The sequence below is a fragment of the Centroberyx gerrardi genome, chromosome 12, assembly GCF_048128805.1.
Source record: "Centroberyx gerrardi isolate f3 chromosome 12, fCenGer3.hap1.cur.20231027, whole genome shotgun sequence".
Classification (NCBI taxonomy): domain Eukaryota; kingdom Metazoa; phylum Chordata; class Actinopteri; order Beryciformes; family Berycidae; genus Centroberyx; species Centroberyx gerrardi.
Genome location: NC_136008.1, coordinates 3,501,389 through 3,518,283, shown reverse-complemented (window position 1 = coordinate 3,518,283; position 16,895 = coordinate 3,501,389). Strand labels below are relative to the sequence as shown.

Genomic DNA, 16,895 nt, shown 5'->3' with positions numbered 1-16,895 from the left:
CAGCGCTGTAATCAATACTGCTACAATCATATATCATTTGAATCCATACTGCTAAAATCATCATCATAACAGCTGGTGGAGTGTTGCACAGATTGTGGCTGAGGTGTGAATGACGGGCTGAGTGATGCTGATCCTGGATTTGCTTTCAAACCCACTCAAAGGGAATCAGTCCGCTCAATACGATGAAGCATAAATTCCGTCTTACTGACTTTCAACCACAGCTGTAATGTTTGCTGAGGGAAGAACAACAACAGAGGAGAAAGCTGGACCCCAGAAATGTTCCTTCTGCCTTGGGAAACCACGCTGCTCGCTGTTGAAACAAAAACCTTTCGCCATCTCCCCACCTCGCTCCGCTCCTGACAGTATTTACGACGTGCCTCTCTGTCGCTGCCGGCTTCCAGAAAGCCCACCAGTCTCTAAAGAATGCCTTGGTGAGAACCGCGGGTAACAAAACACGACATCCTCCAAACAGGCCGATTCAGTGGGATTCCTGAATCGCTCTGCTCGCCCTGCTCCCAGCATGCCGATGTGGGAAGCCTACGAGGAAAAACCACCGTGGCTTTTCCCAGAAACCCCGGCTCTCCAGGAGGTCCCTGTGCACCCACAGGAAAGAACCACAGCGATGACAAATATAGTGAAGCTCGACGGGGAGAGCAAGGCACTACCGCTGCCAGGGCTAGGGGTTCTATTCCCTGTGGAGCTCAGTGGGTAGAGCAAGGCACTAACGGCTGATTCATACTTTATTTCAGTATTCACCAATTGATGGTTCTTTCAGTCAAAGCAGTTCAAAGAACTGAGTGAGGGTTCTGTCACCATAGCAACGAACAATAACTGCATCACAGAACTTGAATGGATATAACGGTCCTTCCACTGTTTGTCATGGGCTGTGGCCGGAATGGATCACTATTCCCTCATTTGTATTGCCCTATATAGTGCTGCTCTATTAGTGCACTAATTAGCGGTAAATCACGCATGATTAATGAGTGAATTCGGACACTAATAATTCATCATCAACCTGCGTCTGCATTCACCAGTCGTATAAACAAACGTTTCAACTAACATGACAAGATGAAGATAGCAATATTCATGTAGCCTAAATAGCAAGAGGCATCATCTAAGCATTTTCTGTCATTTTTAAATTGCCCCGCTCTCATCCTCAATAAAGATTCTAGAATACACGCCAGTTAACTTAATAACTTTGTTGCTTGGCAACGACCCAGTACGACAGACTCGCAATGCATTTTGGTATACTTTCGCCGTTTTAGTGACCAGGCTTGTTCACTAGATATTACAGTGCATTGTGGGAAATATGTAGTGCCCTCAAAATAATTCCACAATATCATTTTGTGATTCAGACACTAACAAAAAATGTCTGCCGTATGTATTAGTGCCCTAAAACGCAGATAGTGATGCATCCCGGCCACAGCCATGGTAATTTAGCTAGTACAGCATAAAATGGCGATTATGGAATTTTAAGTGTTGGTTGCTATGGTGACAACACAAGTCTGGACATTAAGGCTGTAAAGTCTGTCACACTGTCTTGAGAACTGTGCAGATGAGTGTTAGCAAACTGTCAAAACTCAACTGAAAGCTAACGTTAGCGACGAGGCTAACGTAGCTTCATCACAGACTGTACTTCTCTCTCTAGCTCTTCTAGTCAACATTAGCATGTTAGCAATCCATGGCAGCGAGGAGACAGAGAAGCTGCTTTGGTTCTTGCTGTAAAACCTCTCAGCTCAGTGACTTGCTGTCAGTCGCTTTATACAGAAGCTAGTCCGACGGGTCACAGCAAGATGGCCGCCGCTCCGACCGTCCAGGAGCGTTGATTTGAATGGGAATGACTGCTCTACTCATTCAGGTTCTGTGGTTTGGATTTTTGGAGGTTGTGGAGGTGTGTCACACAGGTTGCAATTGCATCATACCACCGTTAATGCCGTTAACGATGCTGCACATTCCACAAAAAGCATGAATGAACTACACTGACCAGGGTGAGGGGTTCCTTTCCCGCTGGGGCCACCCGTGCTAAAATGTATACACTCAAGATCCTGTCAGCTGCACAGGATAAAAGCGTCCACCAAGTAACTGCTCAAACTAGGGGTTGGGTTCCCTGTGTAACTCAGTGGGTGGAGCAAGGCTCCGACACCGCCAGGGTTTGGGGTTCCATTTCCTGTGTAGCTTAATATAAAGTGGATAAAACTGTCCACCGAGCAACATACATGTCTTCATCCCACACCATTCCATTCCTCCCTCCTTCCTCTTTCCTTTCTCCCCACTTTTCACATACTTTTGGCCGGGAGGGATCACTTAATCGCCTTAGCTCCGAAACATGTCATTTTTACTGGAGGCATTTGCGCATTTCACTTGACCCTGAGCCGGCGGAGGTCAGGTCTTGAGATCCAATTATCTGGTGCAATAACAAAGCGGGACGGGGCCCTCGGGCTCTGACAGCTATGCTAGCAACTCGGTGGTTAACCTGACGCTGTAAGCACAGCTATGTTTGGGACGCTGGGTGGCTGATGGATCGTGGTAAATCACGGGGAGGGAGAGAAACTCCTGACAAGGCGGTTTGGGTTAGTATGCGTCGCAGGGAAAAAAACCATCTTAATGTGGTGGTGCGTTACAGCGGGGAGGCTTTCTGTGAATGAAAAAGCGGAGCAATGAGTTATGAATGGGTGTTTCTGTCTGGCAGCTTAAAGTAAGGCTATATTATAAGCTATATTATGAATGCTTATAATTCACTGCAGGTCATGACACAGAGTTAAAGAAAGACCTGTGACTCGTTCCCAGGCAGCACACATAGGTTAAACATATATATACAGACAGTATGGATGTCAGGGTGGCCTAGTGGTCACAGAGGCCGTACCGTAATTAAAAGCTCAAAGGTTCAATCCCTGCAACAGCCGACGTGTCTATAAGCGACAAGAGAGTCAGCTACATGCTTTAGGCTTTTAGCTGTTGTGCCTGTTATTGGCTTACAATGAGTCTGACAGTGGAAAAAGCTTCAATTCCTAGATCACCAACATTATAAGCAACCAACAGTAAGGAGAGTAGGGGTCGAAGCCACAGATCCCTGACAATATTGCTGTGACTACAGATCACAAGCAACCAATAGTGAAGAGTGCAAAGGTCAGGGCCTTAGTGACCAAATATACACACATCGGGACATACAAATATACACCACAAAAGACAAATAAATGTAAGTATGCATATTATCTACAGAGGTTGCACTATATAAATGCTTCAGTGACACAACGTGGTTCCTGTAAAACATGATGGTTTTCTGTAGGTGGGATCTTGATCTGTTGAGAGTCTGGGGACAGCAGGACAGACTAGAGCTTAGAGAGGCCAGAAGAGGTGAAATGTTCAAACCCAGCAACAACATATTGAAGAGTAATTGAGTAAGACATTGAACCTGCTCATTCACTGCAAGTCATTCTGGAGAAGAATGTCAGCTAAATTCACATTCACATTATCTTTATCATCCCACCAGGGGAAATGTTGTTGTTGTTGTTGTTTGCAGCCAGGGTTACAAACAATGTAAATACACAAAAATCACACCAAAACATGACAGTATCAGGACAAACTGGCCACAAAAAGCATCACTGGTAGAGTAAATAAAAGAAGAGTAGCATAAAAGGAGCTGAAGTGCAAAAAGGGAAGACAAAGTGGCACGTGTGCAAGAGCTAGTTCATGTGCACATTAAGCAAATCAGTACATTTTAAAATTACATTTTTATGTAAATTTAAAATGCCTTGGGGCTACATTTACAGTAATCATTCCATCAGAACAAAAGCTGAGACAGAAAACTTGCTTCATGATACTTATTGAACCATTCCTGGTCAGACTGCAAAACGTGCAAAAACAAATTCCCAAGCAAATTTCCCAGTGCATCAGTTTCTTACATCCTCATACAGCCTTTACACAATCTTAACCTAACCAAGTTCTGCAGAGGAGGGTTAGATTTCTGTCCTAAGACAATAAGGCTGAAGTCTCTGTTCGTGCGGCAGTGCTTTAGCCTGCCTCCCAGCAGGGCTATATGTGCTTAATGCCACTCTGACCTACAACATACTGCAGGTCAAGGCCTCACTACGGGCAGGCAAACCGGAAAGGATGGAGAGACAGAGGGATGAAGAGATGGAAGGATGGAGGAGAGAGGGATTAGCAACACGATCACTGATCCTGGTGTTAGAGCACAAATCTGCGCTGACTTGATTTATCTGGAGTGGCATTCTGTTAAGATTGTTAGCATTCCTCATTAAAGCCAGTGGTACTCGCTCTTTAGCTTGTGGCTAGTGGTAGCCATTAGTTTATATAAGGAATGCTAACAATGTTGTGCTAACATGCCATTTTCAGATAGTACAGGAAGTAGAGGAAATGTTTCCCTACTGTGTGACACAATGTCCTTGGCCAAAAAAACATTAAGAATTCTTTTCCAAATTTCCATATTACCTGATGTTAATCATCACAAATACATACAATCTGTAAAAGTGTTATTGCCTACAATTTAAATTCAATTCTAAAAAAAAATTATTAATTCATAAAAACAAAGAAGAAGAAGTCTATATGGTGCCTACAGATAGTTGAGTAGTCCCTTGCCTGGAACCTTAAAAAAGTACCATAATTTTTATTAATTTTGTGCCATCAGTCATTTTGTCAAATTATGCGTCACATTTTTCAGAACGGTGGATGACTCATTTTGGAGAAAACTGCAAATATAACAAACTAAAATTCAGGTGGCCTCAGTCCAGGTTTGCGTGTGTACTTACGAGACGAACTTGCCGACCTCCACCTGGATGATGGGGTCTCGGAGCTGGACCTCCAGCAGCTGGGCTTCGGCCTGGCTCTGGCCCCCCTCCCCCGGCTTACTGCCATGAGGGGAGAAGATCCGCAGCATCCCCATGTAGCTGCCCACCACCACCTTGTCTGCAAGCCCACACACACACACACAGCAGGAGGAACAAGGATGTTTACAAGTCACAGCCAAACACCTGACACCAGCCAAATGTTGGTTCAGTTGTAGCCGGTACATCTGTCTGCTCTACCAAACAGAGAGAGGGAATTCATTTTGATTTCATCAGGCAATGATCAGATAGGACACTCCTAGGAAGAATGCATCCTAAAAAGCATCCTATGGGATCATGGCCTTCTGTTTCATCTTGGTTCTCTCTGACAGGAGGAATATGCGCCTTCATTTACTGACATATTTCTTTGTGTGTGTGTGTGTGTGTGTGTGTGTGTGTGTGTGTGTGTGTGTGTGTGTGTCTTTTGGTCTTCGTGTTGTTGTTGGCTTAAGGGGTAGGGTGACACTGCGTAGCTTTTGGTCTCTGATTGTACTGAAGTTTATATGTCAGACTGGAAAAGTACCATCAGCTACCAGCCATTTAATCTACTACTAGATAAACAGGCATCATTTGGAGTCCTATTCTACTCTAAACATCTACAGTAGTTGTCTGGTAAAATAATGAAAGTGGTTGGTGGATTTCAAGATTTAAGAGGTAAAAAAAAATATTTTAACCCACAGAGGAAGATAGTTTGATGATATATATCTGAGATTTACACAGAAGTTAGTGAGAAAGTTTCCACTCTCTCACTAACATACATCACAACATGCATTTTCGATGTGTGCAGAATTCCACAAGCTACCAGCAACACACACACACACACACACACACACACACACTGACCATGTCCCGTGCCGCTGTTGTCCACGTCTCCGACACACAGGCATCCCTGGTCAAACTCCTCCCCCTCGCCGAGCACCGCCGACCACCAATCACGGGCTTTGAACAGAGACATCCTGCCTCTGATTGAACAGAGAGAAAGAGAGAAAGAGAGAGAGAGAGAGAGAGAGAGAGAGAGAGAGAGAGAGAGAGAAACAGAGAGAGGTTAGATATATTCTCCTGTGGCGCTCTTTTCTTTGTCTGTTCAGCCATGGTGGCTATCGCTGCTCATGCTAACTACCCAGTTCTTCTTCTTCTGTTTATTCCAAACAAACTGGAAATGTAAAATGCATCACTTCCTGTGTGGCAGAGGATTTTTCCCAGGAAAGAGCTACCAGACACCGGCTGTTTAGAACAGACAGTGGAGAAGCTTTATGAACTGGATATAGGTTGGATCACTGTTGAGTTAGAGTAGTCAGTGATAGAGAGCAGCAAAACAGACATTTATCTGTTTTACAGATTATGTGTGTAATGTGCAGATTATTAGTTTAACTCAACAAGACTAATGATTGATGAAGTCCCATGACTAATGATGATCATGATTAATAATCGTGATCACGATGTGTAGCTAAATAATCTGGATTATCAGTTTAACTATAACCTGGTGACACTTCTCCACAGGAAGCGACCACTGTCCTGTCTGACTGCCAGCTACAAGTTGGGCTGTCACCGGCAGCCAATGGCAGAGCAGAGGACCAGTCACATGACCCGAGGATTCCATGGCTGTGGGTGGAGGTGGGAGAGGGAGGAGGTGGGAGAGGGGGGAGGGGGTGTAGCCAAGCAGCTTTTCTTAAGTGCTGAGCAGGTGGAAAGGACGGCTAATCCAGAGAGATAGAGAATCCCTCCTATCTAGAGTACACTTTGCCATATAGCCTGACCAGCTGTATGATCAATAAGACTGTTTGATTTCTATACACCTTTTCCTGTCAAGGCATTTCAAGTAAGAACAAATTCATATTTACATGTCAAAAAACCTTGAGGGGGGCAGGTGGGGAGAATCAAAGTACTAATCTTCCATTTTATTATTAAACCTCTTCTTTATAACTACTGAACATACAGCAGTCCCTGGTCATTTAACTGCTCCAACACATACAGGTAGTGCTGTTTATTCTAACTGTCTTCTCCATATAAAGCCAGGGAGAGGGACAGGAAGCCATGACAGCTCCTTCCTGGATAAGTAAATCTAGAATAAGGTTTGCCTGCACATCCTAGTCCAAAACTACTCAGTAATATCACAGAGGACTTTCTAACAAGCTAAGTGACTGTATCAGACTGCAAAGGTCTGCTTGGTTGGCTTTGTGCTTCATTGGCTCAACCTGTTGCACATAGCCTACACTGCTTGCGGCTAGCCAATCCGGTTGAATTTCATTAGCTATTCAACTGTTTTTAATAACCCAAACTAATTCCTACTACAGGCATGAAGGACGCAGAAATTTCAAATGACTTCAACTCAAAGCATCCCAGTTTGTGCTTGTTCTGTTTGTCTGACCAACCACTTGAGCAAGACTCTGAATCCCTACCAGCTCCTGGGATGTTGGAGCTGACCAACACCCCTGTAAGAGAAAACTACGGGGATCAATAAAGAGTCCCATCACATCCAATGATCAGGCTTTTAAACTGTAGGGTTACCATCTGTTGATTTGTACCAAGAGCAGCTTAGTGTGCAGACATTACACAGCTGAAATCATGAGAGAGTCTGCAGGTTTTCTTTCCACCCAAACACTACAGCAGCTCATTTCACTGGTCAGCACACCTTCAACCACAGAGGAGGGGGCTAACTAGTGAAATCAGCTGTTTCAGTGTTTAGCTGAAGTTAAAATCCATCCTCCTGGGCCTGGACAGCACATGATTAGAGACAAGAGGTTTTAGACCCAGGAGGACTATTGTTTTGATAAACGAGTCATCTGTGTCTGAGCAACGGGAAAACATTCAAGTCGGTGAATTGAACACACACAGACGAGGCTATAACCAGGTAACAAGCCCCGGTAACCTGCACAGGTAGCTGAACTAGCTAGCTGAATTAACTTTAGCTTAGCCGGCTAATTAGCTAGCTCTACCTGGTTACTTGCAGCCAGGTCAAGACTAGCAGCACCGCTCTCTCACCAGCCTCTGGACTAACGACAGAATACATTCAACTCTTTACGGGTTTTTCTCACCTTAATGAAGACGAGCCAGTCTGTAAAAGTCGACGTTTTTTCTCCCGTTCAGACAAAAATCACATTTCTCACCAACTTGCTTGCTGCCATCGTCTTGTTGTCATGGCACTGACGCTCAACGGAGAAGCCGGACGCCTTTGCGCATGAGCGGAACTAAACTACACTGAGGGTCGACGGGAAATTGTGTTTTTGGAGCGTGAAGGGCATGCCTTGTTTCAGTGAGAGGACTGAGGTTATAGCATGGGAGTATTATATCGTTATAGTATAGTAGGTTATAGTAGGCTACTTTTCTGGTAGTTTTTGATTCCAATGGATGTGGAGTATATACAGGCACAACTCTATGGTATTTATTCATATGCAGTCAGTCCAGTTTATTCAACATGCAGTGTTTTGTGTCATTTGGTAAAGTGATATTAAAATGAAAAGAAGACATCTAACCTGGCAATAACGGCCTGGGGTAGGGGAAGTCTGCAGCGTTTTTCACTTGATTACAATTCAGTGCATCTAGTAGGTCGTTCCGCACAACCCAGACTTGTTTTGGGTAACAACCACTATATGATTAGATTTTAGGGATCTGGATGTGAAAAGTGAGGGCTCGTCCGGGATTTGAACCCGGGACCTCTCGCACCCTAAGCGAGAATCATACCCCTAGACCAACGAGCCGCCTGCAAAATCAGCCTGACCGCCTGTTTCAGACTGTAATGTATGCCACGTTGCATGACTGCTGCTGTCCTGTAACTATTTTTAAGGACCGCTTCACACTATCCTCTTATGACTGACGGCCATCTACAGGCGTGTTTTGGTACTGCAGCTTATCTCTACCTGAATTTCTCAGTAGTGGTTTCTGAGAGCCACGTTTTCATCCAGCCAAACACTGCAGTGGGCCTCAAATCTGGTAATCAGGGTCCAGAGTACTGCTGGACTTCTGTCCTACCAGGTAGTTCATTGTATTCACCTGTCAGCCTATGTCTAAATCTAAATCACTCCCTGATTAGACAACTAGCATGAAAACCTGGCAGAATAGAAAAGCAGCAGCACTACAGCAGGACCTCTGCACTACAGCAGCTGATTTCATTGATTAGCATTAGCCAGAGGTGTGACCAAGTCAACTTTGCTCAGGTCCCAAGTCAGTCTCAAGTCTTGAGGCACAAGTCTCAAGTCAAGTCCCGAGTCTAAATGTAGATTACCAAGTCCAAGTCAAGTCCATGTCATTAATGTCAAGTCTCAAGTCTAAATGTAGAACAGCAAGTCAAGTCAGAACAAATCAAGAGTCCAGTATCAATTTAATATCTTCAAGAAAACTAAATATCTAGGACTTTTCAATGCAATATGGTTTTAATAGGATAAAAACTTGGTAAGAGCATCATGAGTTTGATTTCTAGAATCAGTTTCAACTTCAATAAATTCAATCATTCCATACAAATTCAGAAAACAGAATTTAAATTCAGTCGTCTGCTGGAACAAATCTCATCACTTTCAATCTAAGTCATTTACACAAACACAAGATCTCAAGTCAAGACTTTAGAAACCTTTTCAAGTCGTCAAAGTACAAGTCAGAGTCGAGTCCCAAGTCACCAGAACCCAAGTCAAGTCAAGTCTTAAGTCTTCTCTTCATGCAGCAAGTCAAGTCTCAAGTAATTAAAATCGTGACTCAAGTCCCCGCCTCTGGCATTAGCACACCTTCAACCGGAGAGGAGGACCTGAGAAGTGAAACCAGCTGATGAGTTGGTGTTGTGTTTGCTGTGTGTGTGCAGGTACCACGTGGTTGGAGACCCCCGACCTGCCCACATCATCCCATTAGAGGCCCTGGGTGAACCAGTTGTCCCCTACATGCGGCCACAGATCACCATTCATCCTGTAATGTACTGTAATGTACTATATCAGTGGTGCTCAACGTGTGATCCGGGGACCACCAGGGGTCCTTGAGGGGGTTCCAGGGGGTCCACAGCAAATTGATGAAGTGTTAAACTTCACCATTATTTACATTTACAAGAAGTTAACTCAATTAGAGTATATAGAAGAATGACTGTTTTTATCATAGTTTCACTGTTATCTCTCTACCTACAATACAGATTCTGGACAAAATCATATCTAACAATAAAAATATTCTCAGATTTGGCTTCAAGAGACAAAATCTGGCCCTAATGTGGGCTAAATTAGCGGTCCTTCACATGAAAAAGGTTGAGAATCACTGTACTATATCATGTGCATCTGTCGTGTCAAGACCCAGCCCATCAGGTAGGTCAGTGCAAACAACACTAAAATTGCTCAAATTGCTACCAAGATAGTGGGTATGATCATTTGTATGAGTGCCAATATACAATTAAAGGTGCAGTATGATGCAGTAAGGTATTTACTGCATCCATAATATATCTGCAGGGGGCCGGGCTTTCCGACTTCCTAAACTCATGCTGCATTCAGATGGATTCAGGCAGACGGCAGGAAAAACAAACTCACTTTACCCTCCTTTTTATTTGCAGAATAGAGTTTACCCTCCTTTCAGGCTGACGGAAAAAAATAATAGTACACATACTAAGTAGCATCAGACAGGTGTAAGTTATATAAGCATAATGTCACTGTCAGATGAAAAAACTCCAAATTTGTTGATTTTCATGTTTTAACTTCAACTGAAGGGTCACAGAAAATTCTGCCACCCTCGGCCTTATGAAACCCTTTCAGAACCGATTGGATAAACTCAAAAATGCATAGCTTCCAAGCTAAAAACAAGTTCATTATTTCACATATTGTTCAGTATGATAGCTTAAAGAGCATTGTATAATGTTTTAAACCGGGCAGAGAGCAGCAGAGTTTCATTCAAGTGACACAGCAGTGTCATCTGTTGATATCATTATTGTTTTCGATCCACAATTACTCCTTCTGCTTTTCAAACTGTGTCAAAGTGCTGTCATCAAGCCTCACTGCTTGCTTGCTCTCATCAGACTTGCAGAACTTCATCATGGGACCAGTGACCATACTATTACACCTCTGCTATCTGTGAATCGGTGCTGCTGTCTGTTGATATTAACCGTCAGCTGTGCAACAACTTTGCACAGCCACAGACAGCCGCAGCATCACAGCACCGCCTGGTCCAGGCAGAGCTGGCCGGTTGTGAGGATGAGGTGTGAAGTGCTGGTGTGAATGAGTCTGGCTCGGTGCTTCTTACTTCTGTTAAATTAATATTATATTATATGTATTGTATATTCACTGCAAAACACAGTTCAGAGTTCATTCAGTCACGGACCCTAGCCCCTTAGACCCCCCTAATTGACACTAATAAATTATATTTTTGACTCTTGATTATGTTGCACACAGATATTACGTACCTCTGGAATATATCCATGGACTTATCCGAATCTGCATTTATTATTTGCATCTATTTGCACTGTCTCTATAGTTTTATATTATGTACATTACCTTTATTTTATTTTATTTTATTACCTCTTTTCTTTTATTACCTTCCTGTACTTGACTTCCTTGGCACTGTTCTGCCAGTTGCTGCTGTGGCACCTGAATTTCCCCAAGGGGATCAATAAAGTGCTGTCTTATCTTATCTTATCTTATCTTATCTTGTCTTGTCTTGTCTTATCTTATATATACTACAGCTGTGATGTGTTTCTGTTTGAATCTGATATGGCCGCAGGTCAGTACCAGGGAAAATAGTCCCAGCAGATTCAAGGAGAGAGACTGTTACTTTGCTGATATTTTACTTAAAGGGATAGTTCGGTATTTTGAACCCTGGGCCCAAATAACATGTTTTCTGTCATGATCTCTATTAGTAGAAACCAGAACTGCTCTAGCCGCCCGCTCCGCCCGTCCGGTAACACCGAGCTGTCCTCTCCTACTCTACTGCAGTAGAAACCTCGGGGCATACGCCAGAGTCTTTGAAAGCTATGATAAACGTTGTTTTACCAAACACGACGCTCACAGTATAATCATACCGGTATCAGTATGTTATCTTGAAAAAAAATGTAAAAAACCGAGCTTTCTGTCAATAGTTGTGTTTTGGATAATTGGATAACAATTTGGATAGGAACTACTTTTTCTCAGGGTTCAAAATACCGAACTGTTCCTTTAAGTAGAAGTAAAAGTACTGTAGTGTAAAAATCAATTTAAAGCAATATTCCATTTAGTTTTAGCAGCAGCATCTGTTGTTGAATCTGAATTCTAACAAGACGAGAGGACAGAGTTCAAACTCATTTCTTTTATCATTTCTTCTGTTTATCAAACCCTCTAAACCTGCCTACATTCTTTATAATATTCTTTTATTTCCTTTCTGTACCCTGTTACTTTTTTTTTTTTCTGTTGCAACTGCCCAATTTCCCCCACGGCCATTACAGCTCTACCTTATCTCTCATCTTGTTAGGGTGTGAAAGAAGTAAAAAAAAAAAGTGTGAAAGCAGTCATTTATTCTGTATAAAACTTCTGAGAACATTTATTAGATTCCAGAAACAAACAAGGCTCCACCTCCACCTCAACGCTAATATAAGTCAGACAATCGAAGAGACTGAACAGAACTTACTGCTGACAGCGGAGGTAAGACGCTCACCTGAGTAATATTTCACAACAAATTCATCTTGTTCAAAATTGTTGGAAGTCCATAGCTTAATATCTTTTAATATATTTTATGTTGAAGCTGTATACTGTAAGTACAGTGTATGAAGACATTTTCACTTTTTTTTTTCTTTTTTTTAAATGTATCCACTGACATTCAGGTCAGGTCAGAAATTGTGAAAACAGCTTTTGTTTTTAAGGCTCCTTCTGATTAGAATAAGTTACCAGACTCTTTAAGATCCATAACAACATTAAGAACCTACTTTTTTCTTATCTTAAAACTGAACGTTCATGCTTTTTGTGATTCTCACTTGATTTATGACTAATCCCCCTTCTCTTCTTTTTCTTTTTTTGTTTTATGTCTTTGTGTTGCCTGATGTGATTATTTAATGATATGCATTCACATTGAAATTCTCTGACAATTTACTTGATTGGATTACTTATGTGTATATGCAGATAGAAGGAAATTATTTTGTGTGTTAGTCTTTGTTTGGTATTCTGTGTTTTGCTGTAGGATGGACCCCCTCCAAAACGAGATGATACATCCCAAGGGGTTTATCCTCTCTCAATAAACTTATAACAAATAACTGTAACTTCATGTTTTTTCCTCCTGTCACCGTTCATTGTGTCCTAGATGGCGAGGCTGTGGCAGCTCCTGCTCCTGTGCTGGGCCTGGCCTCCTCCGTGTCTGCCATCGAGCGAGACGGAAGAAGAAAGCGAAAGCCTCATCGGCGACCAGCAGGAGTGCGAGCGCGCCGACTTCGTCCCCGGTCACAACCTGGGAGGAGAAGGCTTCGACATCGTCACCATGCAGCGGAAAGGCGCCTACGTCATCGACACTGAGAAATGGGACCGCGGCAACGGCACCTGCACGCTGCACAGGAACTCCTACATGAAGGGGGAGAAGCAGAAGGTGCCGGTGGCGGCGGTGGACTGGAGAGCCCTCCCCAGCTGCAGCATGAAGGTGTCCGGCACCGCTTACGACTCCAGCGAATCCCTCATCAATGACTCCACGTCGGCCGTGACCAATAACTGGAAAATCGGCCTGGATATTCCGGTGAACCCTCAGGTCACGGTCGGCGTGGCCTTCGGAGGGTCCCACTCCAGAGCAGCCACCTACGCCATGAAGAAGTCAAAAGAGGACCTGTACACCTTCCTTCGCCACGCTGTCCACTGTGACTTCTACACGTGAGTACAACCATAAAGACATCTGACATGGTTACTGTACTTTAACTCTTAGTTTACCGATGCTCAATAGGCTAAGAAATGTCCTGTATCACTACGAAACCAAACCCCTTAATTTTATCCCTGAAATGTCCTTAATTTCTCCATTACATAAACATCAATTATTCTTTAAAAATAACATAGCTTTAAAAAAGTAAGGTAAGTATCATGGCGTTTATAAGGGATTTATTCATGGGTTGATAGACAGAGACACTAGTAATTAAAGGATTTTTCATACGTTTTGTGCAGGTTTACAGGTTAAGTGGAAATGAATGGAAAAGTTTCTGTCTCCCTGAATTTTTCATTAAATAAGAAAGTAAGGAGTCAAGATTAAGGGGGTGTTTAAGGAGGTTTAAATGGGGTCTCCTCCATTAATAACTTCCTTAATTAATTTTAAGGGGATTTTGCATGAATTAAGGGGTGAATTCATGAAAATGTAAGGTTATTTTAAGGGATTACTGGTTCGTAGAGTACCCAAACAGCACTGTTAATGCTGATAGGTTGAGCATCCGCAAATCAAGAAGATGTACGACCTAATTATTTATGGTAGATGTTTAAAGACAGTCATTTTGCTTAAAATAAACATAATGAACATTAACATCTGAATGAAATGATGCTGTGATGGACTGTAACCTAATTATGATCTCTCTGTGTTTTACAGATACAGACTGGCAACAAATCCTCCACTTAATCGCGAGTTTCTCGAGGCCGTCAAGTCCCTTCCTTCAGATTACTCAGACAAAACCATGCAGAAATACAGTCATCTGATTGACACATACGGCACGCATTACATCACGCAAGTGTTTCTGGGAGGGCAGATGAAGGCGATTACTTCCGTCAAGACTTGCCAGGCAACCATGAATCAACTGACGGAGACAGAGATCAAGGATTGTCTGGAAGTGGAGGCCTCGGGTGCGTACGCTGACAGTATCAGGGTGCGGATGATGTTTGCACACTGTCAGGAAAAGAAGAAGAAGATGGGCTCCGGCCAGAGCTTCAGAAGCATGTTCAACGACCGGACCACAGAGGTGATTGGCGGAAATATCAACGGAGCTGATCTCCTCTTCGAAGGGAAATCGAACCCCTACGCCTATTCTAGCTGGCTGGACTCACTGAAGATCACACCAGACGTGGTCCGCTACACACTGAAGCCCCTGCACATCATACTGAAGACAGATCATCCCGCCCGTGCCGGACTGAAGAAAGCGGTGGAGACGTACATTAAGAAGAACGCGCTGAAAATAAAATGCTCAGAGCCCTGTAAGATCGGACACAGATCCAGCGTGAGGGACCGGTGTGCTTGTGTCTGCAACAGTAACCAGAACGTCAAGTCCAACTGCTGTCCTGCTGGGAAAGGCCTTGCAACATTAGAAGTGTTTGATCTCTCTGCAGAAGGTCTATACGGTGATTTCTGGACCAAGACAGATGGTTCAGTGTTGGTCAGCTATGGTAACCAGAAAAAGCGCACTGCCATTATAACGAACAACAATAATCCTAAATGGTCAGAGAGGTTTGAATTTGGACCCATCACCATTAACATGGCGACCACACTCATGTTCGTCGTTTACGATGAAGACAAATACTGGAACAGCGATCTCCTTGGCGAGTGCTCATTCGATCTGCACAGCGGGGAAGTGAGAGACAGCTGCATGTTTAAGCACGGGACCCTCTTCTTCTCCTACAAAGTGACGTGTGCACCGAGCCTCGGTGGTGCGCAGTGCGGAGATTACATCCCCAGCCCCATGAGTCCCTCTCTGGCCGAGGTCTTCTACACCAGAAATGGAGTCCTTGCTGGAGGGAGCAGGCTGCAGCGGGCGAATTCAACCAGTCAGTCAGGTTGAAGCCAGACGCCGAGCTGAGATGGACTGATGAAAGATAGACGTATAATTCGGTTTTATGATGAATATTTTGCTAGGAGTTAATAGAGTCTATTCTGCAGTTTTCAATGTTACTCTTCATTTTCATTTGCTTGATTTCAGTGTGCAAAAATTATTTTACGTCTCTTTCTAATATAATTGCAAATGTGTGTTTGTGAGAAACTTTTAATAATCAGTTCTTGTACTTCTTTCTACTACGCCAGTAAAGCATCAGCAAAGACAACACAGCTGTCCGTCTGTTTTTTATATATATAAAAAAATTCTGTGTAAATTGTGGTTCACATGCAACAAAACATACTCACAAATGCACAAGCATGCACACATTGGGCTCGTAACTGGTGAGGAGAGAGAGTGCTCAGGATGTTAATCAGCATTTTAACAATGCTCACATATGCTTGATATTTATTTTATTCATTATCTCATTTGGTGAAAAATGTTCATCCCAAGGGCCAATTCCTCTGGTTTATCTGGTGAGACTGGCAACACTGTGTGAGACACTTCACAAGCAACATGAGGAAATAACCAAGGTTGGAAGTAACTAATTACAGTTATTCTCTTTCTGTAATTGAGTAGTGTTTTGGTGTAATTATACTTTAAAAAAAAAAAATCTGTAATTTTACTTTTGCTTAAGTAGGCTCCGCATAATATAGCAGCAAACTGAAAAACAACAAAAAACTAAAATGACTAAAAAAAAAGCAGAAAAAAGCGAATTACTGATTTGCGAGGTGAGGGATTCATAGTATTCTGTTACATCAACACACGGCCATCTTGGTAGGAAAATAACAGGTGACGGTAATAAATTAACAGGTGGTTATAATCAAACGACAGCCACAGACAATGAGCTGTGTGTATGCATAAGCACCATATTGGTAGGAAATGCACGTGACATCATGGCAATACAAGTCCCATCAGCATCACTTTATGGCTTACTTCACTGCATCAGAGCCAAGGATGTTGCACCATCATTCAGTTTCACTACACCTTACCACGTGTACTTCTCACTAATGTTCCAGTCTTACATGAGAATCTGAAAAGTGAGTGAATGTATATCTCATCTCATCACCTCATGCCATTGTTCGTTCATTTGTTCATTTCTGCTGTGATGTTTCGGGTCGTTTGAGCTTCATCACTTCATACTGAGGACCGAGTGTTCTGGTACGCCCGCTGTTGTGCAAGTCAGACCAAATCTAAAGTGTTTTAGACAGAAGTGTCGCAATACAGTTAAGACAGACACTGAGAACAATAAAGAAGTCGAGCAAAGAGGTTAACGTAATAATTATAAAACCATAACAAAGCACACAAACAAATCCAAGCACAAATACAAAACAGACTGCAACGCCAAGGCACAACTAATCTACAGACGTGCC

The 16,895-nt window shown here is 43.0% G+C and overlaps 3 protein-coding genes and 1 non-coding gene across 4 annotated transcripts in view; 1 reads left to right on the top strand and 3 right to left on the bottom strand.

Moving 5' to 3' along the window:
* Positions 1-5,796, bottom strand: part of bbs9 (Bardet-Biedl syndrome 9) — a 188,792-nt gene extending 182,996 nt beyond the window's left edge. The window contains exons 1-2 of the mRNA XM_078287020.1: positions 5,685-5,796; positions 4,767-4,923 (exon numbers count right to left, since the gene is read on the bottom strand). Of these exons, the coding sequence (XP_078143146.1) occupies positions 4,767-4,923; positions 5,685-5,796 (269 nt within the window). The remainder of the gene's footprint in view (positions 1-4,766; positions 4,924-5,684) is intronic.
* The window catches only part of bmper (BMP binding endothelial regulator), a 217,309-nt gene extending 206,093 nt beyond the window's left edge, over positions 1-11,216 (bottom strand). The window contains exons 1-2 of the mRNA XM_078287064.1: positions 11,200-11,216; positions 10,852-10,859 (exon numbers count right to left, since the gene is read on the bottom strand). Of these exons, the coding sequence (XP_078143190.1) occupies positions 10,852-10,859; positions 11,200-11,216 (25 nt within the window). The remainder of the gene's footprint in view (positions 1-10,851; positions 10,860-11,199) is intronic.
* On the bottom strand, positions 8,468-8,539 carry trnap-agg (transfer RNA proline (anticodon AGG)). Its single transcript has one exon. It is a non-coding gene; the product is annotated as a tRNA-Pro (tRNA).
* Positions 11,217-13,061: 1,845 nt separating the features above from the next.
* On the top strand, positions 13,062-15,751 carry prf1.8 (perforin 1.8). The gene is made up of 2 exons (XM_071914440.2): positions 13,062-13,615; positions 14,313-15,751. Exons 1-2 carry the CDS (start codon positions 13,062-13,064, stop codon positions 15,490-15,492), a joined length of 1,734 nt encoding a protein of 577 aa, XP_071770541.2. The 3' UTR covers positions 15,493-15,751.
* Positions 15,752-16,895: the final 1,144 nt, after the last annotated feature.